At 38.4% G+C, this 27043-nt stretch overlaps 1 protein-coding gene across 2 annotated transcripts in view; it reads right to left on the reverse strand.

Annotated features, from left to right (window-relative positions):
• LOC101107486 (cytochrome P450 2C31-like) overlaps positions 1-27043 on the reverse strand; it is a 102913-nt gene that overhangs the window by 42523 nt on the left and 33347 nt on the right. Inside the window, exons 1-4 of one of the 2 annotated variants that reach the window (XM_027960260.3) lie at positions 24313-24501; positions 17357-17519; positions 15644-15793; positions 10391-10551 (exon numbers count right to left, since the gene is read on the reverse strand). In XM_027960260.3, the coding sequence (XP_027816061.1) occupies positions 10391-10551; positions 15644-15793; positions 17357-17519; positions 24313-24480 (642 nt within the window). In that variant the 5' untranslated portion in view covers positions 24481-24501. Of the gene's footprint in view, positions 1-10390; positions 10552-15643; positions 15794-17356; positions 17520-24312; positions 24502-27043 lie in introns of those variants that run through there. The other variant, XM_060405035.1, reaches the window with a different exon arrangement.

Raw genomic sequence — 27043 nt, forward strand, 5'->3', positions numbered from 1 at the left:
GATTACTGGCTTGACCACTCTCTCCTCCTTTGGACTCTCCTTTTTCTCCACCAGGTGGCCTCTGTCTCTTTCCTCCCCCATCTCTTCTCTGTCCAACTCTGTGAATCTCTGTGTGTTCCAGACGGTGGAGAACACCTAAGGAACTGGTTACTGGCAGGATTTGTCTCTCTCCTTTTCATTCCTCTCTCTTATCCTCCTGGACACCTCTGTCTACTTCCTCCCTCTCCTTTTCCCTGTATAACTCCGTAAATACCTCTGAGCGGTTCAGACTATGGAGCACACATAAGGAAGTGACTACTGGCTAGCTTGCTCTCTCCTCTTTTGACCCCACCTCATCTCATTCCAGTCACCTCTAACTAACCCTTCCCTCTTCTCTTCTCCATGTAACTCAGTGAACCTCTCTGGGTGTCCCTCAATGTGGAGAAACTTTTCCTCTTTAACCTAGATGTTTTATCATCGGTGCTGTATAGATGGAGAAATCTAGAGGCTACTGTAAAAATAAAACTAAAAACCAGAAGCAGGAGGCTGAAGTCCAAAGCCTGAGAACATCAGAGAACTCCTGAATTCAGGGAACATTAAGCAATAGGAGCTCATCAAACGCCTCCATACCTACTCTGAAACCAAGCTCCAGCCAAAGGGCCAACAAGTTCCAGAGCAAGACATACCACGCAAATTCTCCAGCAACACAGGAACACACCCCTGAGCTTCAATATACAGGCAGCTCAACGTTACTCCAAAACCATTGACGTCTCATAACACATTACTGGTCACTCCACTGCACTCCAGAGAGAAGAAACCCAGCTCCACCCACCAGAACTCCAACACAAGCCTCCCTAACCAGGAAACCTTGACAAGCCACTGATAGGACCCCACCCACAGTGAGGAAGCTCCATAATAAAGAGAACTCCACAAATTCCCAGAATATAGAAAGGCCAACCCAAACGCAGCAATATAACTAAGATGAAGAGAGAGAGGAATACTCAGCAGGTAAAGGAACAGGAGAGTTGCCCACCAAACCAAACAAAAGAGGAAGAGGTAGGGAATCTACCTGAGAAAGAATTCCGAATATTAATAGTGAAAATGATTGAAAATCTTGAAATCAAAACGGAATCACAGATAAACAGCCTAGAGACAAGGATTGAGAAGATGCAAGAAAGGTTTAACAAGGACCTAGAAGAAATAAAAAAGAGTCAATATATAATGAACAATGCAATAAATGAGATCAGAAACACTCTGGAGGCAACAAATAGTAGAATAACGGAGGCAGAAGATAGGATTAGTGAAATAGAAGATAGAATGGTAGAAATACATGAATCAGAGTGAAAAAAGGAAAACGAATTAAAAGAAATGAGGACAATCTCAGAGACCTCCAGGACAACATGAAATGCTCCAACATTCGAATTATAGGAGTCACAGAAGAAGAAGACAAAAAGAAAGACCATGAGAAAATCCTTGAGGGGATAATAGCTGAAAACTTCCCTAAAATGGGGAAGGAAATAATCACCCAAGTCCAAGAAACACAGAGAGTTCCAAATAGGATAAACACAAGGCAAAACACCCCAAGACACATATTAATCAAATTAACAAAGATCAAACACAAAGAACAAATATTAAAAGCAGCAAGGGAAAAACAACAAATAACACACAAGGGGATTCCCATAAGGATAACAGCTGATCTTTCAATAGAAACTCTTCAGGCCAGGAGGGAATGGCAAGACATACTTAAAGTGATGAAAGAAGATAACCTACAGCCCAGATTACTGTACCCAGCAAGGATCTCATTCAAATACGAAGGAGAAATCAAAAGCTTTACAGACAAGCAAAAGCTCAGAAAATTCAGCACCACCAAACCAGCTCTCCAACAAATTCTAAAACATATTGTCTAGACAGGAAACACAAAAAGGGTGTATTAACCTGAACCCAAAACAATAAAGTAAATGGTAACGGGATCATACTTATCAATAATTACCTTAAACGTAAATGGGTTGAATGCCCCAACCAAAAGACAAAGATTGGCCGAATGGATATGAAAACAAGACCCCTCTATATGCTGCTTACAAGAGACCAACCTCAAAACAAGGGACGCATACAGACTGAAAGTGAAGGGCTGGAAAAGATATTCCACGCAAATAGAGACCAAAAGAAAGCAGGAGTGGCAATACTCATATCCGATAAAATAGGCTTTAAAACAAAGGCTGTGAAAAGAGACAAAGAAGGCCACTACATAATGATCAAAGGATCAATCCAAGAAGAAGATATAACAATTATAAATATATATGCACCCAATATAGGAGCACCGCAATATATAAGACAAATGCTAACAAGTATGAAAGGGGAAATTAACAATAACACAATAATAGCGGGAGACTTTAATACCCCACTCACACCTATGGACAGATCAACTAAACAGAAAATTAACAAAGAAACGCAAACTTTAAATGATACATTAGACCAGTTAGACCTAATTGATATCTATAGGACATTTCACCCCAAAACAATGAATTTCACCTTTTTCTCAAGTGCTCATGGAACCTTCTCCAGGATAGATCACATCCTGAGTCATAAATCTAACCTTGATAAATTTTAAAAAATTGAAATCATTCCAACCATCTTTTCTGATCATAATGCATTAAGTTTAGATCTCAATTACAGAAGAAAAACTATTAAAAATTCCAACATATGGAGGTTGAACAACACACTTCTGAATAACAAACAAATTACAGAAGAAATCAAAAAGAAATCAAAATATGCATAGAAACTAATGAAAATGAAAACAAAACAACCCAAAACCTGTGGGACACTATAAAAGCAGTGCTAAGAGGAAAGTTCATAGCGCTACAGGCATACCTCAAGAAACAAGAAATAAGTCAAATAAATAACCTAACTCTACACCTAAAGCAACTAGAAAAGGAAGAATTGGAGAACCCCAGAGTTAGTAGAAGGAAAGAAAAATTAGGGCAAAAATAAATGCAAAAGAAACAAAAGAGACCATAGCAGAAATCAACAAAGCCAAAAGCGGGTTCTTTAAAAAGGATAAGTAAAATTGACAAACCATTAGCCAGACTCATCAAGAAACAAAGAGAGAAAAATCAAATCAATAAAATTAGAAATTAAAATGGAGAGATCACAACAGACAACACAGAAATACAAAGGATCATAAAAGACTACTATCAGCAATTCTATGCCAATAAAATGGACAACGTGGAAGAAATGGACAAATTCTTAGAAAAGTACTTTCCAAAACTGAACAAGGAAGTAATAGAAAATCTTAACAGACCCATCACAAGCACGGAAATTGAAACTGTAATCAGAAATCTTCCAGCAAACAAAAGCCCAGGTCCAGATGGCTTCACAGCTGAATTCTACCAAAAACTTCGAGAAGAGCTAACACCTATCCTACTGAAACTCTTCCAGAAAATTGCAGAGGAAGGTAAACTTCCAAACTCATTCTATGAGGCCACCATCACCCTAATACCAAAACCTGACAGAGATACTACAAAAAAAGAAAACTACAGGCCAATATCACTGATGAACATAGATGCAAAAATCCTCAACAAAATTCTAGCAATTAGAATCCAACAACACATTAAAAAGACCATACACCATGACCAAGTGGGCTTTATCCCAGGGATGCAAGGATTCTTCAATATCCGCAAATCAATCAGTGTAATTCACCACATTAACAAATTGAAAAATAAAAGCCATATGATTATCTCAATAGATGCAGAGAAGGCCTTTGACAAAATTCAACATCCATTTATGATAAATACTCTCCAGAGAGCAGGAATAGAAGGAACATACCTCAACATAATAAAAGCTATATATGACAAACCAAAGTAAACATTATCCTCAATGGTGAAAACTTGAAAGCATTTCCCCTAAAGTCAGGAACAAGACAAGGGTGCCCACTTTCACCGCTACTATTCAACATAGTTCTGGAAGTTTGGGCCACAGCAATCAGAGCAGAAAAATAAATAAAAGGAATCCAAATTGGAAAAGAAGAAGTAAAACTCTCACTGTTTGCAGATGACGTGATCCTCTACATAGAAAACCCTAATGACTCCACCACAAAAGCACTAGAGCTAATCAATGAATATAGTAAAGTTGTAGGATATAAAATCAACACACAGAAATCTCTTGCATTCCTATACACTAATAATGAGAAAGTAGAAAAAGAAATTAAGGAAACAATTCCATTCACCATTGCAATGAAAAGAATAAAATACTTAGGAATATATCTACCTAAAGAAACTAAAGACCTATATATAGAAAACTATAAAACTCTGATGAAAGAAATCAAAGAGGACACTAATAGATGGAGAAATATACCATGTTCATGGATGGGAAGAATCAATATAGTGAAAATGAGTATACTACCCAAAGCAATTTACAAATTCAATGCAATCCCTATCAAGCTACCAGCGATATTTTTCACAGAACTAGAGCAAATAATTTCAAGATTTGTATGGAAATACAAAAAACCTCGAATAGCCAAAGCAATCTTGAGAAAGAAGAATGGAACTGGAGGAATCAACCTGCCTGACTTCAGGATCTACTACAAAGCCACAGTCATCAAGACAGTATGGTACTGGCACAAAGACAGAAATACAGATCAATGGAACAAAATAGAAAGCCCAGAGATAAATTCACACACATATGGACACCTTATCTTTGACAAAGGAGGCAAGAATATACAATGGAGTAAAGACAATCTCTTTAACAAGTGGTGCTGGGAAAACTGGTCAACCACTTGTAAAAGAATGAAACTAGATCACTTTCTAACACCGCACACGAAAATAAACTCAAAATGGATTAAAGATCTAAATGTAAGACCAGAAACGAGAAAACTCCTAGAGGAGAACAGAGGCAAAACACTCTCCAACATAAATCACAGCAGGATCCTCTATGACCCACCTCCCAGAATTCTGGAAATCAAAGCAAAAATAAACAAATGGGATCTAATTAAAATTGAAAGCTTCTGCACAACAAAGGAAAATATAAGCAAGGTGAAAAGACAGCCTTCTGAATGGGAGAAAATAATAGCAAATGAAGCAACTGACAAACAACTAATCTCAAAAATATACAAGCAACTTATGCAACTCAATTCCAGAAAAATAAACGACCCAATCAAAAAATGGGCCAAAGAACTAAATAGACATTTCTCCAAAGAAGACATACGGATGGCTAACAACCACATGAAAAGATGCTCAACATCACTCATTATTAGAGAAATGCAAATCAAAACCACAATGAGGTACCACTTCACACCAGTCAGAATGTCTGCAATCCAAAAATCTGCAAGCAATAGATGCTGGAGAGGGTGTGGAGAAAAGGGAACCCTCCTACACTGTTGGTAGGAATGCAAACTAGTACAACCACTATGGAAAACAGTGTGGAGATTGCTTTAAAAATTGCAAATAGAACTGCCATATGACCCAGCAATCCCACTGCTGGGCATACACACCAGGGAAAACAGAATTGAAAGAGACACATGTACCCCAATGTTCATCGCAGCACTGTTTATAATAGCCAGGACATGGAAACAACCTAGATGTCCATCAGCAGATGAATGGATAAGAAAGCTGTGGTACATATACACAATGGAGTTGTGGGGAGGGAGGTGGGAGGGCGGGTCATGTTTGGGAATGCATGTAAGAATTAAAGATTTTAAAATTTTTAAAAAAAAAAAGTGAAGAAAAAAAAAAAGAATACATTTGAATCAGTTCTGACGAGATGGATGAAACTGGAGCTGATTATACAGAGTGAAGTCAGCCAGAAAGAAAAACACCAATACAGTATACTAACACATATATATGGAATTTAGAACGATGGCAATGATGACCCTGTATGCAAGACAGCAAAAAACACAGATGTGTATAGCAGACTTTTGGACTCAGAGGGAGAGGGAGAGTGTGGGATGATTTGGGAGAATGGCATTGAAACATACATACTATCATGTAAGAATCAAGTCACCAGTCTATGTGTGACGCAGGATACAGCATGCTTGGGGCTGGTGCATGTGGATGACCCAGAGGGATGTTGTGGGGAGGGAGGTGGGATGGGTGTTCATGTTTGGGATCGCATGTACACTCGTGGTGGATTCATGTCAATGTATGGAAAAACCAATACAGTATTATAAAGTAAAATAAAGTAAAGATAAAAAGTTAAAAAAATAAAATAAAATAAAAAATAAAAGATGAAAAAAAATGTGACTGAGGGGGAAAAAAATCTCAAAACCTTAATTAGATTTTATAATGCCATTAAAATTGACAACTACAACAAAGTGGGAAAGAAAAGGAAAGAAGAAAAAAATATCCGAAAGAATCTACAGAACAAGTGGAAACATAGGAATAATAAATGTTTTTCTTGAGTCAAAAAAAAGAAAAGAAAAAACAAAAGCATTAACTTCCCCCAAAACTCGAGTTTTTGAATCAGGAGTCAGTGTCTGTCCCAAGACATACATTACATCTCTCCAAGTAAGGTCATAAAGTAAAGTTAGTCCCATAAAACCTTCTATGTACTTTTTGGATCCTCTAAATAGTCTCAACCACAGTTGGGACTGTTGGAATTTCTACTGAGACTAAGGCCACCCCTCCTGGAAGGGTACCCTGATTCTCAGTCTGTTCAGTTGGGAGCCCCAGATACAGGGGCAAAGTAAGAGAGCAGGAGGCAGCTGAAGGCTTCACACCCAAATCTGCACACTTTGTACATAAGTCTGGCATGTCTCACAGAGAGATAAAGAGCAACACATATGCCACTTCAACCCATTTCCTTTGTTTTCTACAAAACTGGTCTAGTTGTAATATGGTATCATAATTGAGAGACCCTTTAACTGGCCAGTGTTCCCCATTTTCCAAAGGATAATGTGGCCATTCAGTATCACAGAAGAAGAACCAGGTGAGTATTTTTTAAACTCTGGGGATCAAACTTGTCCCAAGTTTTTTAACATTTTAAAGGAGTGGTTCTGGATCTGTTAGCTCCCATCTGTAAGAGAGAAAAAAGCAGCATCCACGGCTGTGGCTTCTTTCCGCCAGAAGCGTCCCTCCCTGCTCTAGATGGGTGTGCAGACAGACTTTCCACTGAAGCTTTCTTTCCCTGGTCAGAATTAGTCTGTCCCTTACTGACGAAGACATCTTTCTCATCCCTCCCAGTTCTACCACCAAGATGGGGTGGAGATGCACCAGGGGTAGACCTGATGGCATCCCAGATTGATTTCTAGTTCCTTACCACCATGACCTTTATTTGATTTGCCAGAGTAGTTTCCCAGAATGTTTCCCAAGCTAGGACTACTAGAGGAAGCATCCATCTTATGTGTGCCCATGTACATTCCTAAATACAGTCCTGACTGCAGTAGAAGTGGTGAGACATAAAGAGATGAACAACAACCAAGATGTCCCTTCTGAGTAGCACCATGCCAGTATATGTAATAGCAAAGGTGGTAGAGGGCTGGACAGTGAGGAAAATTATTTTTGTCCTCAAGCTACTAGGTCCATTCCTTTCAGTTCCTTTCCACAGATTCCACAAAAGGAATATCTAGGGAGTTGAGACAGAAGCCATTGGAGAGCTTTCTCTGGTCTTCTAATAGCTAGCACTACCAAAGGAAGAAGCCCATTGGACTTCCAATCTGAGCAGATCCTGCAATTCCCAATCGATGTCCTCAAAAGTCACCAGCAGTGCTTTTATCCACATAGGTAGGAGGCACAGCCATGACAAAGACTGACTTTTAGGACTGTGGGCCCTGAGTTAGGCAGTCAAGAGAGTGACCCCTAGCCTGAGAGACATTCCTGGAGTTAGAGCTCTGGCTGGCTCCCAAACATGCTCTTGTAAATTGTGCCTCCTAGCAAGGCTAGGCGCTTCCATACTTGGGGTCTAAGTAAAAATATGTAGTATTGGCATGAATCCCAATTCCCTTGATAGTCTATGATCTGACAGATTAGGTTCAGTATCAGTTCATTAGCTCAATCGTGTCCGACTCTTTGCAACCCCATGAACCACAGCACGCCAGGCCTCCCTGTCCATCACCAATTCCCTTAGCCCACCCAAACCCATGTCCATCGAATCGGTGATGTCATCCAACCGTCTCGTCCTCTGTCATCCCCTTCTCCTCCTGCCCTTTCCCAGCATCAGGGTCTTTTCAAATGAGTCAGCTCTTCACATCTGGTGCCCAAAGTATTGGAGTTTCAGCTTCAACATCAGTCCTTCCAATGAACACTCAGGACTGATCTCCTTTAGGATGGACTGGTTGGATCTCCTTGCAGTCCAAGGGACTCTCAACAGTCTTCTCCAACACCACAGTTCAAAAGCATCAATTCTTTGGCACTCAGCTTTCTTGACAGAGTAGGTTAGTAGTTCTAATTCCCCAGGCAGTTATGGAATGGTCAAAAAGACCAGAAAAAAAGTGACCAAGAAAGGAAAGTTCACTCCACACGCTTTGCCCATTTCTGGCCACTCCCCTTGAAGGGAGGTTGAGTGCCTCTTGGCATTGGCAGGTCAGCATAAACCCCCAACAAGGCTCCCCTTTGGGGAGCTGCTTTCAATCATTATGAGGCACCTCATAACCACAGAACGGGGCTCATCACTTGTTTCCTGCAAGGCATGTCATTCATTCACACAAGCACACCATAGCGTTAGTAAAGTATAGCAAAAAAATGCGTATACTGAGAAAGCAGAGAGGCTAGAGCTCTTGAGTGTTCTTACCTTGTCCTGAAAATCCCGGATGAGCCCCCAAGATGATAGCTTGTGGTGAACTGTGTCGGATTCGTGATCTCAGAAGAAGATTTAGCGTCAGGACCAGGGATCATTCTTGATCACTCAAGAGCTTTTGTGTAGCAGTTTTATTAAAGAAAGAAAAGGGACAGAGAAACCTTCTGACATAGACATCAGAAGGGGGATGGAGAGTGCCCACTCTTTTTCTAGTTTTATGTGTAAGGTTAGATTGCTTACTTGGTATTTTTCTGGTTTCCTGAGGCAGACCTCTTTCACTATGAACTTCCCTCTTAGAACTGCTTTTGTGAGTCACATAGATTTTGGAATGTTGTTTCCATTTTCATTTCTCTCAAGGTATTTTGACTTCCTCTTTGACCCATTGTTGTTTAGTAGCAGCTAACAATATATTCAACAACATATTCAGCTCCTGTGTGTTTGTGTTTTTCCCAGGTTTTTTTTTTTTCTTGTAATTGATTTCTAGTTTCATACCATTGTGGCCAAAAAGATGCTCAATATAATTTCAATTTCTTAAATTTACTGACATTTGTTTTGTAACAGCATATGGTCTATCTTGGAAAATGTTTCATGTGTACTTGAAAAGAATGTGTATTCTGCTACATTTGGATGGAATGTTGTATATAAATCTATCAAGTCCATCGTGTCTAATGTGATGATTAAGGCCAATGATTTCTTATTAATTTAGTTTGGCTGCTCTGTCCATGGAGCTGCAAAGAGTCGGAGACGAGTAAGTGACTGAACTGAACTGTTCTGTCCATTGATGTAAATGATGTGTTAATGTCTCCTAGTATTATTGTACTACTGTCGATAACTCCATTTAAGTCTATTCACACCATACCATTTTTTAAATGAAGAAACTATACCAGAAAGACTAAGGAAATGCCTATATTACCTAACTTACTTTTATTTAGGCATTTTACATCTTCAGAAATGTACACATTCATTTGACCATCATAGTCCTAGAGTCTACAGAATCCTTTTTAAATAGTATCTTCATGACTTAATACCCTCAGTAGGTACTGAAGAAATTTATTCAGCTGCTATCTTAGAGAATCAAGAAATCTAGTTTTTATATCTAACTCATTCTTCTTTTGGTTAGGTTATTTTGAAAATAAGCTCAGTATTTCCAGGTGAGTTTTCTGTTCCATAGACTACTTGCTCTCTAGAGTCCTTCCCAGGTAGAAAACATCGTAACATTATGATCCATGGAATTTTAGTTGTTAGTAGTACAACATAAGTTATTTTTCTGACAGTTTACTAATAGTAAAAATACAATATATATACATCCTATTTATACACATAAAAATCAGGAGAAAAAAGATTTCTCAAAAAAAGAAAAAACCTTGCTATAATTGTTGCACTATTTTTTATTACTATTCTTCTATTTTGTTTACAAATTCATTTCAACACATTCAGTTGCTTTGATAACTCCCTTTTGCTCCTGCTGCTAAGTCACTGCAGTCATGTCCGACTCTGTGTAACCCCATGGATGGCAGCCCACCAGGCTCCTCCAGCCACAGGATTCTCTACGTAAGAATACTGAAGTGGGTTGCCATTTCCTTCTCCATGATAACTCACTAAGTGGTACCAAACAATAGCACAAAGAAATGTGGTAATCACTTTAGATTAAAAGTTATTTCTTATTTAAAGAGAACCTTGACCTTACCTCAATCCAGGGGGTGCTAAAAATTGTTGCATTTTCATGAATATACTTTGCCAAGGTTAGAAAGTTTTCATCACTGTATTCAAAACGATTCCGGAATATAATGGAGCAGATCACGTTACAGGGAGCATAGGTCAGAAGGAAAGTAGGATCACATGGAGATCCTAAAAATAATATATGAAAGTTGGAATATAATTTTCAAATAAATCTTACGTTTACTGTATAAAATAATGGAGAAAGTTTGATTCCTAAGATTTCTTTTTATTATTAGAACAACCTGGACCTGCCATCATCACTATAAATCCAACATGCCTAGAGAGTTGGACAATAAAGAAGGCTGAGTGCTAAAGAATTGATGTTTTCTAACTGTGGTGCTAGAGAAGACTCCTGAGAGTCTCTTGGACAGCAAGATTAAGCCAGTCAATTCTGAAAGAAATCAGTTCTAAATATTCATTGCTGCTAAAGCTGAAGCGCCAATATTTTGGCCATCTGATCCGAAGAGCTGACTCATTGGAAAAGACTGTGATGCTGGGAAAGACTGAGGGCAAGATGAGAAGGGGCTGACATGAGTTCGAGCAAACTCTGGGAGGTAGTGAAGGACAGAAAAGCCTGGCATTCAATAGTCCATGGAGTTGTGAAGAGTAGGGCATGACTTAGCAACTGAACAACAAAAACAACAAAATAAAATTGTGTTTCCCTAAGCAAAATTATATAATCCGGTGCAATTTATTTATTAAATTTCTCCCAATTATTCTATTTATATCATTCTCCAATTAAAGCCACAAGGTAACACACAAGAAGAAGATCATTTTGAAATGTCTTTAAAATTATAAAATTTAGCTCTTGGTGTTGATATTCTTCAAAATACCCAGAAGAAACTGACCAATATAATAAGAAGGTAAGGAGACTGAGGAGAATTGAAATCATATTTTACAAAATTCATTGAAAAATGTTGAATGTGCCTTTCTCTCAGAAGACAACGAGAGGGGGTGAAGACTAGAGATCGCATCAAGAAAATCAGAGATACAAAGGGAACATTTCATGCAAAGATGGTCACAATAAAGGACAGAAATGGTATGGACCTAACAAAAGCAGAAGATAGTTGGAAGAGGTGGCAAGAATACAAAGAAGAACTATACAAAAAACATCTTAATGACCCAGATAACCAGGATGGTGTGGTCACCCATCTAGAGCCAGACATCCTGGAATGTGAAGTCAAGTCGCCTTAGGAAACATTACCACAAGCAAAGCTAGTGGAAGTGATGGAATTCCAGTTGAGCAATTTCAAACTCTAAAAGATGATGCTGTGAATGTGCTACACTCAATATGCCAGCAAGTTTGGAAATTCAGCAGCGGCCACAGTACTGGAAAAGTTCAATTTTCATTCTGATCCCAAGAAAAGGCAATGCCAAAGAACGTTCAAACTACCACACAGTTGCACTCATCTCATACGCAGCAAAGTGATGTTCAAAATTCTCCAAGCGAGGCTTCAACAGTGTGTGAACCATGAACTTCCACATGTTCAGACTGGATTTAGGAAAGGCAGAGGAACCAGAGATCAAATTGCCAACATCAGTTGGATTATAGAAAGGGCAAGAGAGTTCCAGAAAAATATTTACCTCCGCTTTATTGACTAGACCAAAGCCTTTAACTGTGTGGATCATAACAAACTGTGGGAGATTCTTCAAGAGATGGGACTACCAGACCACCTTACCTGCCTTCTGAGAAACCTGTAAGCAGGTCAAGAAGCAACAGTTAGAACTGGACATGGAACAACAGCCTAGTTCCAAATTGGTAAAGGAGTACATCAAAGCTGTATATAGTCACCCGGCTTATTTAACTTATATGCATAGTGTATCATGTGAAATGCTGAGCTGGGTGAAGCCCAAGCTAGAATCAAGATTGCAGGGAGAAATATCAATAACCTCAGATATGCAGATGATACCACACTTATGGCAGAAAGCAAAGAAGAACTAAAGAGCCTCTTGATGAAAGTGAAAGAGGAGAGTAAAAACACTGGTTTAAAGCTCAACATTCAGAAAAATAAGATGACGGCATCTGGTCCAATCGCTTCATGACAAATAGATGGGGAAACAATGGAAACAGTGACAGACTTTATTTTAGGGGTCTCCAAAATCAACACAGATGGTGATTGCAGCCATGAAATTAAAAGACGCTTGCTCCTTGGATGAAAAGCTATGACCAACCTAGACAACATATTTAAAAAACAGAGACATTACTTTGCCAACAAATATCTGTCTAGTCAAAGCTATAGTTTTTCCAGTAATCATATATGGATATGAGCTGGACTATAAGGAAGCTGAGAGCTGAAGAATTGATGCTTTTGACTGTGGTGTAGGAGGTGACTCTTTAGAGTCCCTTGGACTGCAAGGAGATCCAATCAGTCCATCCTAAAGGAAATCAGTCCTGAATATTCATTGGAAGGACTGATATTGAAACTAAAACTCCAATACTTTGGCCACCTGATGAGGAGAATTGACTCATTCGAAAAGACTCTGATGCTGGGAAAGATTGAAGGCAGGAGGAGAAGGGGACAACAGAAGATGAGATGGTTGGATGGCATCATCAACTCAATGGACATGAGTTTGAGTGGACTCTGGGAGTTGGTGATGGACAGGGGGGCCTGGCATGCTGCAGTCCATTCGGTTGCAAAGAGCCAGACACAACTGAGCAACTGATCTGAACTGAACTATAAACAGGTTAATAATATAAAATAGAGAATATGACACCATTTATTGTTGTTTGAGTCCTGGCAACTTTTAACTCTTACTTTTTCTTTTTCTACTCACACATGGACTAGCTGATGTGATTGCTTCTTTGGCACAAGCAGGAAGTTTAAACCACACAAACCCTGGTCTATACATTGGAACCCTCTTTCCCACTCCAGCCCCTAACCACCGTTAATATCCCAAGCCGGTATCCTTTTCCGGCTTTCTCCAGGCATTTTTCGGTCGGTTTTCTAGCTACCGTGCCTCACCCCGAAAGCCTCATTATGTGAGTAATAGAACTTTTCGTATCCTGTTGAGATGTGTGTATCACTACCAACCTCAACAGCTATACTAAATTTTCAGTGGGAAATCCATCCTACTTCTGCCTGGCGACTAGTACCACAACACTTTACTACAGAATGAAAAAACTTAGTAGGGATCAAAAAGTAGAAATTACAAGAAAAAAGGTTCTGCCCAACGTGTGAAATGTGGATTCGAGCAGTCTGGGTGGTCATAGGCAAGGAAGCCGAGAGAAGGTCATATTCACTATGGGAAAATTTAACCAGTTAATAATAAGCTGTTTAAAAGATACTTGCTCCTTGAAATAAAGGTTATGACAAACCTAGATAACATATGAAAAAGCAGAGACATCAGCTTGCTGACAAAGATCCATCTAGTCAAAGCTATGGTTTTTCCAGTAGTCATGCATGGATGTGAGAGTTGGATCATAAAGAAGGCTGAGTGCCAAAGAATTGATGTTTTCCCATTGTGGTCCTGGAAAAGACTCTTGAGAGTCCCTCGGACAGCAAGGAGATCAAACAAGTCAATTGTAAAGTAAATCAACCCTGAATATTCATTGGAAGACTGACGCTGAAGCTGAAGCTCCAATTCTTTGGCCACCTGATGGTAAGAGCCAGCTCTGATGCTGGGAAAGATTGAGGGCAGGAGGACAAGGGGGTGACAGAGGATGAGATGGGTGGAGGGCATCACCAGCTTAATGTACATGAATTTGAGCAAACACTGGGGGATATTTATTGAAAAACATTGAAGCCTGGTGTGCTGTGGTCCATGGGGTCACAAACAGTCAGGTATCACTTAGTGAACAACAACAACATGCTAAAACCTAGTATTTATTGATTTGTTAACTGCATTTCCAAAATTTTACTCTAGAAAATAATCAGGGATGTTCAATAATTAATATAGATTGCATTGTTTAATATTATTAGCAACAAAAAACTGAAAGCAATCTATTTGGCCTAAAATGAGTTATGATACATGCAAAATAATGAACTACTATTCTATTTTGTTAACAATATTCATGATAAACATTTAAAAATTAATCATGTGAAAATATTTATTTAATATGTTAAATTTGAACAACAGAGTAGAGAACAATCTATGCAGGATGAGCCTTGTGTTCTTCTTCTGCCAGATTTCCCACCCATTCCTAGATAATATGGACCAAATTCAAATAAGTTCATTGACAATTTATTGCCATCTTGAGAAACTTACTCAAAAGAAGAAATGCAAATCATGCAAATATTTGTAATAATTGCGTTATTTATATGAGTAACACCAAAAACTGAGGGGCAAAACCGATCTGGACAATAATATAACACTGATAAAAAAAAAAAAACTTGAAGTTTAGCACCGTTTAGAATATAGTGTTATTAAGTTCATAATGTTCTTCAAATTTAAGCATTTTGTTTTACAAAAGCACAGTCTTAAGATCCTCATCTTACTCCTTCCCTGTCAAGTCAGGAGACTCACCCCTTTCTCTCCTATCCCCTCTTCCTGTCCTGCGTGGGCATCCACACATGTGGATATGTGCTACTGAAGCTCCCTCCCCTCACACCCACAGGGGAGCTGTAATACAGGCCTACTCAGAGAGGGATTTAGTGGAAGCCCACACCTGAACCACTAATTTTGTTTCAGTTTTACTAAGATATCACTGATAGACAGGACTGTTCAAGTTTAAGGTGCTATATAGCATAATGACATGACATGCATATGTTGCAAAATATTTGAAATGCTTCTCAAGAAGTTACCTGAGAACTTAGACTTTCAAGTTACTAGCAGATTACCAGAATCCATGTTCTCCTCTTCTTCCTGTGCACACAGCTAACCACATTTCCCAGTTCCTTGTACATTTAGGTGTGGCCTTGTGACTGAGTTACAGCCCATGAGATAGGAAAGAACATTTGTGTGTGAGTGCCATATCTCACCTATTAAAAACATTATTTGTTCTTTTCTTTCTTCTTTACTACCCCCCCCCCCCACCGCTCTACCTTTCAAAGAGATGAACTCTGGGAGCCACTGGAAGGCATTCATATATTGAAGGCAACAAAGGCCCTGGAAACCAGGTGCTTGAAAAGGCCATTATGCCAGCAACTTCATCTCCTACTACTGTCATGGGAGCAGAAAGTCAACTTCTGTTGTATTTGAGCCGTTACCACTCTGTAGTCTACTTGTAATAGCATTTGGTCTGCCCAAGCAGTTACTGCTAATTACATGAAGAAATACCCACCATTGGTTTTTTTTAATGCTTCCACCAAACACAAGGCTTCCTCTTGAATTCTGTGTTCAATAGTCCTCTTCCCCATCCCCATATTTCTCAAAATCATGAGGGAGAAACGTCGAGTTTGCTTCCATTGTTCTCCATTGCTGAAAATAATTCCTATCAGGATGAAAACCAAAAATAGAGAATCATCCATTGCCATGAATTCTAGCTGAGTCTTTAAACCAGGAAATAACAGGACACCTCAGCCAGGATTAAACATAGTGGTGACAGCCTCAGGAATTCCTATCAGGCCCTTCATCACCTGCCTCCTCCTCTCTTAACCCAGCTTGTAGCTTACTGTCAAGACTCTTGGTTTTATATATTACTGCACTCTTCCTTATCCATTAGCTCCTGCAAAATTCAGAACAACCCTAAGAACCAAGTGTTTTTTCTCCAGTTTACTTATGAGGATGCTGAAAATCATAGAGGCAAAATGCTTGCTCTTTGATGATTCAGCTAACAATCCATAGAGTCCAAGTTATAGGTTAAGTTTTCAGCATTGATTTGTGCACTGAAAATGAACTGTAGGAGAAACAACAAAAGAGTCAATTCTTAAGACAGGGATAAACAGCACTTGTGTATTGAAAGGAAGCTCATGAAAATCTATCCCTCGAGTAAGGGACATGGCCATAGCTATTCCCATTTTGACATTTTCCCTCTATTTGCTAATCTCTTCCCCAAAATATGGATGTCTTCCCGTGTTCTACCCTGTGGGTCCCTGCCACCCACTTCTGACAACCCCACAGCTAGGCTAGGTCTATAATACAAAGCATAAAGCACAAAAATGCTCTAAAAAGAAGGTCATGTGGAAACACAATAAATATAAATTAGAATATTAAAGAAAATCTTCAGAAATTAAATACTTGCACTGTCATCTGTTTTTTACATTGTACCAAGAAAGTTCAATGTCAGACTTCCAGAGCCAAGGACAAGATCAGAGGAAAAGAAAATGCTCATAAGGACCTTGTCAAATAAGACCTTAAAGAACAATGTAAAGGATGAAGTGACCCTATTCAGGCATTATTTTTGTAAGAACCCAGTGACCCACAGAGGATGGGACATTTTAAGGTCTAGCTATTAAAACACAGATGACCAATAGAGCAAGTATTTGATTTCAAAAGATTTTATTTAATATTCTAATTTATATTTATTGTCTTTCCCCATAACCCTCTTTTCAGAGCATATTTGTGCTTTATGCTTTGTATTACATTCTACTGGATAAAAAAATTTGTTGTGCTTTTTTTTTTCTAACAAGAATAGGAAATTGAATACAATGTACATACTTCAAACTTTTGTTGGTTCCATGTATATATTATGCAAGCTTCCAAAACTAGTCTCTTAGCAACCATGACTCAGGCCAGAAAGCAAAATATTCAATAAATAGGATAATTTATTGTCATTTTCCTCCTTTCTTTTTCTCTCTGTCTCTTTCTCATTTTCTTACCTTGCCATAATTTATTAATAGAACATTAGTGGTTGGAAGATTTGTTTTCACTGCACTTAATGTTTCATTCAGACTGTGTCATCTTCATAATTTTAAATATGGATTAATGATCCATAGAAAACTGTTTAACGATGATGCCTTCATAAACTTCTCTATTACCTATAATTTCTCAATTCCTTAGCCTATTTGAATCTTTCAACCTACAATTCCCACACACTCCTCAAATAGAAGCATACCTAATCCCTGGTTGATGTTGTCTGCCACTGGTAAACTACCTCTGCCAGAAAATTCCTCACTCTGATCAATCAGGACTTGCTTCACTGCTTCATATCCATGCAACACCACAGTGGGCTTCATGCCAAAATACAGAGTGAACACAGGGCCATAATCTTCTGCTAGCTGGAAAAGGAACAGGGGATGCAAGAACAGTGAGCATTTCAAAACTGAAAATGTAGATAATGTAGGAAAATGTAGGTAATGTGGGAAATATTTTTAATCTTCTTAAGATTCACCCATTATAAAAGTTTTCAATATCCAGAACAAGTAATTTAATATGACATCACTTTACTACAATGATAATTATCATTATATTATTAGGAATACTGTAATTATTATCATCACCATCAATAGTTATTCTTTATTCAGCTCCTACTCTGTGACAAAGGCCATAGTATGAATTTTATTAATATTATTCTATTAAGCTTTTTTCTGCTAAACCTATAATTGCTCCTTCCTTCTTATAGCGGCAATAAATGACATGTTTCTTCTGTTTAAAGGAAGGTGCTCCATCTCTCACACATGCAGACTAATACCCATCCCCTATTCATCCATTCTCCACATCTTTAGCACCAGAGAACTCTCTAAACCTTCAAAAGACACAAGGACGTAGCCACAGACATTTTCCATCTTCCCAGTGTGATGATGTAAATAAGTTTCCATGAACTGAGATAAGCAGAAGGGATGTGCACAAATTCTACACTGGCATAAATGGGTGACAACACATCTTTCATTTCTCCTCATATCCATAGGTTGAAATGACAGCGTGGAGATGACCCCTCTGTGACTGCAAATGAGAACAACAGCCTTAGAGCACAGAATGGTAAACCACAAGACTGAGAAGATTCGGTTCTCTGAAAGACCTGGTGGAGGAGAGGCAGCCCGGCAGCACTTAACTCTATGCCTTCTATATGGAAGACAGAAATAAACTGTCTTCCTTAAGTCACTGCATTATTGTGGTCTTTCTGTCATGGCAGCTTATTTAGTGTACTACATGGTATAGACTCACTCTTTCAACTTGTCCAATATTTGAGTTCTTTTGCCACCTTATAATTCACTCTCCCTACAGCAACCCATTTCACAAAGCAAATGTTAAAGAACACCATATTTTTATGCTAAAAACCTATATTCTTAAAATCCCTGTAAGATCTACATACTCTGGTCCCTTCTTACCTGCCTAATCTCATGTCACACCACGCTCTAACCTACTCTCTGGGCGACAAATTGGTCCTCTTTCAGACATTCCAATAACTAAGTCTGCTCCAGACTGAAAAAAAGATGGAACAAACATTTACCTGTATTTTATCCAGTTAATGTCTAATTATTTTTCAGATCTCAGCTCCAATTTCACTTCCACGGAGAACCCTTACTGACTATGCCTCCTACCTGTAATCCTTTAAACTACATCACCTTTTTCTACCGTGTTCTTATTACATGGTTTGTAATCATGCACTTATTTGCATGATTGTTTCATAAATACATGCCTACCATCTAGACTGTAAATTCTGTACTGCTCACTCTTTTTTGTTTGTTTTAATTCACTGCTTGGATAGTTAAAGAAACTGCCTGCCATGTGGGAGACATGGGTTCAGTCCTTAGGTTGAGAAGATCCCCTGAAGAAGGGAAGAGCTACCCACTCTAGTATTATTGCTTGGAGAATTCCATGGACAGAGGAGACTGGCTGGTGGGCTACAGTCCGTGGGGTTGCAAAGAGTAGGACATGACTGAGTGATTAAATTTTCACTCTTTCACTTTGAAAATTTCCAGCATCTGACACACCTGGGACTGAAAATGGGCATTCAGTAACTTGTTAAGCTCAGGTATTAATATTTGTGCATGATAATTATTATTCATATTTTTAAAAAATAGAAATTAAAGCTCAGAGATTTTTAAAATTTGACCAAGGCTGTGAGTTAACAAGTGTATGAGCTGGGGTGCTGACACAATCTCTTCAAAACCAGAGTCTGATATACAGAAGGAGAAGCTTCCAGGGGAGGTACTCTCATAACTACCTTTCCCAGAGAAGTCAGATTTCAGGTAATTCCTTCATGATTTAAAGAGCTATAGAACAGTTATTCATTCATTGAGCAAATACAACAGAAACTGTGAGATCTCTTGAAACTTGGTTATTTCTTTGATTTCAAATCAATGTATTCTTTCAGGAAATTTGGGGGTTGTTACTCTGTAACTATGCAGTTTTTAAAAATTAAAGCAATTTCATTGCCATTAGAATTCACCAAAAATAAATGCTATAAAGGACACATAGGTCACAACATGGACAGAGAATTCCTACTTTTGACAGTTTCAACAATGATCTCATTGATCTCGCTCCATTCTGGCAACCTTTAACTGTATACCATCTAAAATCATATCTGGGTGTCATACATCATGGACAAGTGGGATTAATCCCAAGGATGCAAGTATGGTTCAATATTCTCAAATTAATCAACGCTATACACGACACTAACAAATGGAAAAATAAAATTATATGTTAGTTCAATAGATGTATAAACGTTTTTTATAAAATCCAATATCCATTTAAGATTTAAAATTCTCCACAAAGTAGGTATAGAGGCAACATACTTCAACATAATTTAAAAATCGTGTATATGATAAGTCCACAGCTATCATCATCATACTTTGCAGTGAAAAGCTGAAAGCATTTTCTCTAAAATCAAGAACAAGACAAGGATGCCCATTCTTGCCAATTTTAATTAAAATATCATATTAGAAATCAAAGCCACAGCAATCAAAGAAACAGAAATAAAAGGAATTGAAATTGAAAATAATGAAGTAAAACTGTTCTTATTTGTAGACGACACAATACTATCTATACCAAATTCAAAGTTCAGTTCAGTCACTCAGTCATGTCCGACTGTTTGCAACTCAACGGACTGCAGCATTCCAGGTCTCCCTGTCCATCACCAACTCCCGGGGTTTACTCAAACTCATGTCCATTGAGTCGGTGATGCCATCCAACCATCTTGTCCTCTGTCGTCCCCTTCTCCTCCTGCCCTCAATCTTTCCCAGCATTAGGGTCTTTTCCAATGAGTCAGCTCTTAGCATCAGGTGGCTAAAGTATAGGAGTTTCAGCTTCAACATCAGTCCTTCCAATGAATATTCAGGACTGATTTCCTTTAGGATGAACTGGTTGGACTCCTTGCTGTCCAAAATTCTAAAAATCCCAACAAAAGTCTTCTAGAGCTCATGAATGAATTTGGAAAAGTTTTAGGATAAAAAATTAACATACAGAAATCTGTTCCATTTCTAAACACTAAGAACAAACTATCAGAAAGAGAAATTAATAAACCAATCCCATTTATCATCACATAGAAGAGAATAAAATTCCAAGGAATAAATCTAATTAACCAAGGAAGTAAAAGACATGTACTCAGAAAACTATAAGATGCTGATTTAAAAAAAAAAAAAAAAAGACAATACAAATGGATGGAAAGACATAACATGCTCATGGACAAGGAAAGTTAATATTGTTATAAAGAACACATTACATATTATCCAAGGAAATCAACAGATTCAAAGCAAATCCTGTCAAAATGCCAGTGTAATTTTCAAAGTACTACAACAGGTAATTCTAAAATATGTATGGAAACACAAAAGATCCCAAGTAGACAAAGATATCCAAAGAAAGAACAGAACTGAAAGTACCATACTCCCTGATGTCAGACTGCAGTACAAAGTTACAGTAATCAAAAAGAATTGTACTGGCACAAAAATGGGCACAGGTCTATGGAGCAGAACATATATCCCAGAAAATAACCCACACTTACATGAACAACGAATCTGTGAAAAAGGACACAAAAACATACAGTGGGGAAAAGGACATTTCTTCACTAAGTGGTGTGAGGAAAACTAGACAGCTACTTGTAATAACATTAAATTAAAATATTTCACATGCTAGTAAGGTTAGGCTCAAAATCTTTTAAGATAGCTTCAGCAGCAGATGAATAGACACCTTCCAGATGCAAAAGCTGGATTTAGAAAAGGCAGAGGAACTAGAGATCAAACTGCCAACATTCATTGGATCATAAAGAAAGCAGGTTCAGTTCAGTTCAGTCGCTCAGTTATGTCCAACTCTTTGTGACCCCATGAACTGCAGCACGCCAGATCTCCCTGTCCATCACCAACTCCCAGAGTTTACTCAACCTCATGTTCATTGAGTCAGTGAAGCCAACCGACCATCTCATCCTCTTCTAGGAGAAAGCAGGCGAATTCCAGAAAAATATCTATGTCTGCTTCATTGACTACACTAAATCCTTCTACTGTGTGGATCACGACAAACTGTGAAAAATTCTTAAAGAGATGGGAGTACCAGACCACCTTACCTGTCTGCTGTGAAACCTGAATGTGGGTAAAGAAGCAGCAGTTAAAGCTGAGCATGGAACAATTGACTGGTTCAAAATTGGGAAAGGAGTAAAACAAAGCTGTATATTGTCACCCTGCTTATATGGAGAGTATATCTTAATATATATGCAGAGTACATCATATGAAATGCTGGGCTGGATGAATCATAAGCTGGCATCAAGATTACCAGCAGAAATATCAATAACCTCAGATATGCAGATGATACCAATCTAATGGCAGAAGGGAAGAGGAACTATAAGCGGGTGAAAGAGAAAAGTGAAAAAGCTGACTTAAAACTCAGCATTCAAAAAATGAAAATCATAGCATCTGGTCCCATTTTTTCATGGCAAACAGAAGGGGGAAAGCGGAAGCAGTGACAGATTTTATTTTCTTGGGTTCCAAAATCACTGGGGACAGTGACTGCAGCCATGAAATTAAGAGATGTTTCCTCCTTGGAAGAAAAGCTATGACACATCTAGACAGCATATCAAAAAGCAGAGACATCACTTTGCTGACAAAGGTCCATATAATCAAAGCTATAGTTTTTCTAGTAGTCATGTATGGATATGAGAGGTGAATCATAAAGAAGGCTGAGCACTGAAGAACTGATGCTTTTGAATTATGGTATTGGAGAAGACTCTTGAGTCCCTTGGACTGCAAGGAGATCCAACCAGTCCATCCTAAAGGAAATCAGTCCTGAATATTCATTGGAAGGACTGTTAATCAAGCTGAAGCTCCAATACTTTCGCAACCTGATGGGAAGAGCCAAATCATTGGAAAAGACCCTCATGCTGGGAAAGCCTGAAGACAAAGGAGAAGAGGGTGACAGACGCTGAGATGGTTAGATAGCACCACTGACTCAATGGACATGAGTTTGAGCAAACTCCAGGAGATAGTGGAGGACAGAGTATCCTGGCATGCTGTAGTCCATGGGTCACAAAGAGTCAGACAAGACTCAGTGACTGAACAACACAGAAACAAATATTTTCTCATACTATATATAAATCTTAACTCGAAAAGGGTTGAGGATTTAAATGTAAGACCAGAAACCATAGAACACCTGGAAGGAAACATGGGCTGTATACTCCTTGACATGACTCATAGCATATATTTTTGGATCTGCCTCCTAGTGAAGTGAAAGTGTTAGTCACTAAGCTGTGTCCAACTCTTTGCGATCCCCTAGACTGGACTGTAAGGAGATCCAAGCAATCTATTCTAAAGGAGATCGATCCTGGGTGTTCTTTGGAAGGAATGAGGCTAAAGCTGAAATTCCAGTACTTTGGCCACCTCATGCGAAGAGTTGACTCATTGGAAAAGACTGATGCTGGGAGGGATTGGGGGCAGGAGGAGAAGGGGACGACCCAGGATGAGATGGCTGGATGCCATCACCGACTCGATGGACATGAGTCTGAGTGAACTCCGGTAGTTGGTGATGGACAGGGAGGCCTGGCGTGCTGCAATTCTTGGGGTCGCAAAGAGTCAGACACGACTGAGTGACTGAACTGAACTAAGACTGTAGCCCACCAGGCTCCTCTGTCCATGGAAATCTCCAGGCAAGAATTCTGAAGTGGGTAGCCATTCCCTTCTCCAGGGGATCTTTCTCAACCCAGGTATCGAACTCAGGTCTCCCACATTATGGGCAGATTCTTTGCCATCTTTACCATAAAAGAGAATGAAATTTTGCCATTTGCAATAACATAAATGAATCTGGAGGGCATTACACTTAGTAAAGTAAGTCAGACAGGGAAGGAAAAATATGTTATCATTTATATGTGGAATATTTTTTAAAAATAAAATGAATAAATTGAACAGAATATAAACAGGCTCACATATGTAGAGAACAAACTAGTGGTTACCAGTGGAAAACAAGAAAAATGGAAGGGGAAATAAGTGGAAGCGGATTAAAAACTATAGACTACTATGTATAAAACAAATAAACTACAAGGATAAATTGTTCAGCACAGGGAATATAGCCTATAATTTATAATAAATTTCAAAGGAGCATAATCTATAAAATTTTCTATATTCTCACTTGAAACTAACATAATATTGTAAATCAATTTTAGCTCAGTTGAAAATAAATTAACAGGGTTCTCCTGGTAATCCAGTTGTTAAGAATCTGCCTCGCAATGCAAGGGAATCTGGTTTGATCCTTGGTCTGGGAAAACCCCACATGCTGTAGACAACAAGTCTGAGTGCCACAGCTACTGAGCCTATGCTCTGGAGACTGTGAAGGGCAACTGCTGAAGCCCATGAGCCACAGAGTCTGTCTATTGCAACAAGAGAAGTCATGGCAAGGAGAAGCCTGCACACTACAACTAGAGTGTAGTTTCTGCTTGCCACAACTAGAGAAAGCCTGTGCACAGTAATGAAGACCCAGCACAGCCAAAAATAAAAATAAATAAATAAAACCATGTCCAGGTGTCCAGTGGGAACTCCCCTTTAAAACCACTTTTAACAAACATGGTGTCTGGGACTATGGAGTCTGGGACAAAACATAGGGCAGTCTTATTTACTCATTACAAACGACTGGAAGAAAAGTAGTCATACTTGCCTTGCTTATGGATTTGCTGATATTCTTAATATTTATCTGGAGAATATTTCCAATAATTGGGAGAGGAGTGGGCCCAGGTGGCAGCTTCCCTTTGCCATGCCTCTGATTCCATGGAAAAAGGAAAATCAAAATAGAAAGACAGATCACCAGAACTACAAAGAGATCCATTGGTGCACTTTGTGTGAGGGCAACGGAAAGCTTACAATCCAAACACTTTATAAAAACTGAGTGCAAAGAAAAAAACAAACAAACTGCAAGCTTATCACCAAACATGCAATAAGTCTTGAACTTTTAAATAAATATTGCTTTATCATCAGTGCACTTTGACTTGTCAATAGATATTTAAACTAAAGGTTACATTAGTATTGATAAACATGTAAGTTTCAATGGAAATCTCAACTAAACATTATTTCACTTTCTCAGAGATGGCCATATTTTACTAGTAAAATTGAAGCTATCAGAGTTTCAAAGGACTGGAATTCACAATCACAACAAATGATGAGAACGTCTCTGCTCATCGTATAAGCAGAAAAAGAAACACTCTCTTAGAGCTTTTTCTCATAAAATCCACGGAAAGGCCAGGTGAAAACATAAGGGGGCAGGACAAATAAAGAAAGGAATAAGGGGCTGGTCTTATCTTAGAAAAGAGTAGAGCTATCCCACTAGTCCTCACAGAGCCCTTTTTTTGTGCCGGGAGTTCTGACACCACTTGCTTCCAGAGGAGATGCTGGTCAGCAGACAGTAGACAGGAACAGGAATAACAAGTCAAGGAAAGAAATCACTCAAAGACATCAGTGGAAGGTCCCGTGGCTGCATATCACCCACCCCGCTTCTTTGCATACCCATTTCCAATAAACATCACATAGCCAGAGCAAACATTTTATGTTCACACCTAGGTCAAAAAATACACTCCAGCATTCAATACTATAAGTATTTGAATATGACTAGAAATTCACAGATATGAACAAAATTTCAAGACTCAAAAGATATTTGACGACCTCCAATTGCATAATAAGCATCAAACCTAAAAGTCAGAAAAATATTCCTTGAAGGACTTAACTTACTGAAAACAGAATAGTTAACATAAGTGTATCATCAGATAAATTTAGCCATAAAAAAGAAAAAGTTGTTAGAAAACTGAGAGGTTCTTGGTAATTAAGTATGTGGTGGCAAAAAATATTTTTCAATAAATGGATACGCTGAGTAATAAAATAGATTTAGTTCCATTTTCACTTGTTTTTAACAGCAGTAAGATTTAGCAGTAACATGGGTTTCCACAAGGATAGACTACAAAATAGTAATGATGAAAACATTAAACAAATTAAGTAGTATAGGAAATAGTTCTATCAATAGAAATCCTAGTTACTTTATCACAGGAGTTTTGAGAAGAGAGAAAAATAAGCAAACAATAATAAGCAAAGGAAATTGAATACATTTTTCCTACAATGATGAAAAATCCAAAGAATCCACCAAATTCTAAACAGGATTACAGAGAAAAGACCCACACTCCCAAAATCTTGTGAAATATGAGAATAATAAGGGAAAATAAAATCCTGAAAAGTCTTAAAGAGAAAAGGGAAGCTACAAAGAATGAGACTCAATTTAGAATAAATCTTTCCTTCAGTTCAGTTCAGTTCAGTTCAGTCGCTCAGTCGTGTTCGACTCTTTGCGCCCCCATGAATCCCACCACCTCTTTCCTCCCTGTCCATCACCATCTCCTGGAGTTCACTCAGACTCATGTCCATCAAGTCCATGATGCCATCCAGCCATCTCATCCTCTTTCGTCCCCTTCTCCTCCTGCCCCCAATCCCTCCCAGCATCAGAGTCTTTTCCAATGAGTCAACTCTTCGCATCAGGTGGCCAAAGTACTGGAGCTTCAGCCTTAGCATCATTCCTTCCAAAGAAATCCCAGGGTTGATCTCCTTCAGAATGGACTGGTTGGATCTCCTTGCAGTCCAAGGGACTCTCAAGAATCTTTCCTTACACAATGTTTATAAATGATTAAAAACAGTCAAGTAAAATCTTCAAAAGCAAAATAGGAAATAATTTTCAAAATTGTTATTCTATACCTGATAAACTCAATTCAACCATAAGGTCGAAGTTTAGACATTTGGGGGCCTTCCCTGGTGGTCTAGTGGTTAAGACTCCATGCTTCCACTGCAGGGAGCACTGGTTCAATCCCTGGTCAGGGCACTAAGGTCCTGTGCTGTGTGGTAGAGCCCAAAATAAAATAAGTAAGAAACATATAGACACTTTTGGACATGTGACCATTCAGAGTTTTATAATCTTGAAATCATTTCTGAAATAATTACCTGAGGAAAAATTCCAAAAAAAATAAAAACATATCCCCCAAAGGGGAGAAAGTGGGACACAAAATTAATGATGTACAAAAGGCAAGCAAAACTTTTGAGTCTAAATAATGACTGAGAATGTGGTAGCAAAGCTTAAAGAAATTATCAAGTTGTTTTTCACAAGGAAAAGAGGGCTAAAATTCTAAATGTTTCTGACAAAATATTCAAGCTGATATAGAGGGTAGGAAGTTTTCAGCATTTAGAGAGTGGTCTGTCTTATTCTAGTAAGGCTATCGATAGTAATTCTAATTTTTAATTATATAGACAGATACAAGCAATTACAATACCAAAATTTTGCCTGAAAGTTTAAAATACAATAAAATATCTTTCCTTTTAATAGAATAAAAGCAAGATGAAATGTAGAAAGCTTGATCAGTCCA

Source organism: Ovis aries, chromosome 22 (genome assembly GCF_016772045.2).
Source record: "Ovis aries strain OAR_USU_Benz2616 breed Rambouillet chromosome 22, ARS-UI_Ramb_v3.0, whole genome shotgun sequence".
In the NCBI taxonomy this organism is placed as follows: domain Eukaryota; kingdom Metazoa; phylum Chordata; class Mammalia; order Artiodactyla; family Bovidae; genus Ovis; species Ovis aries.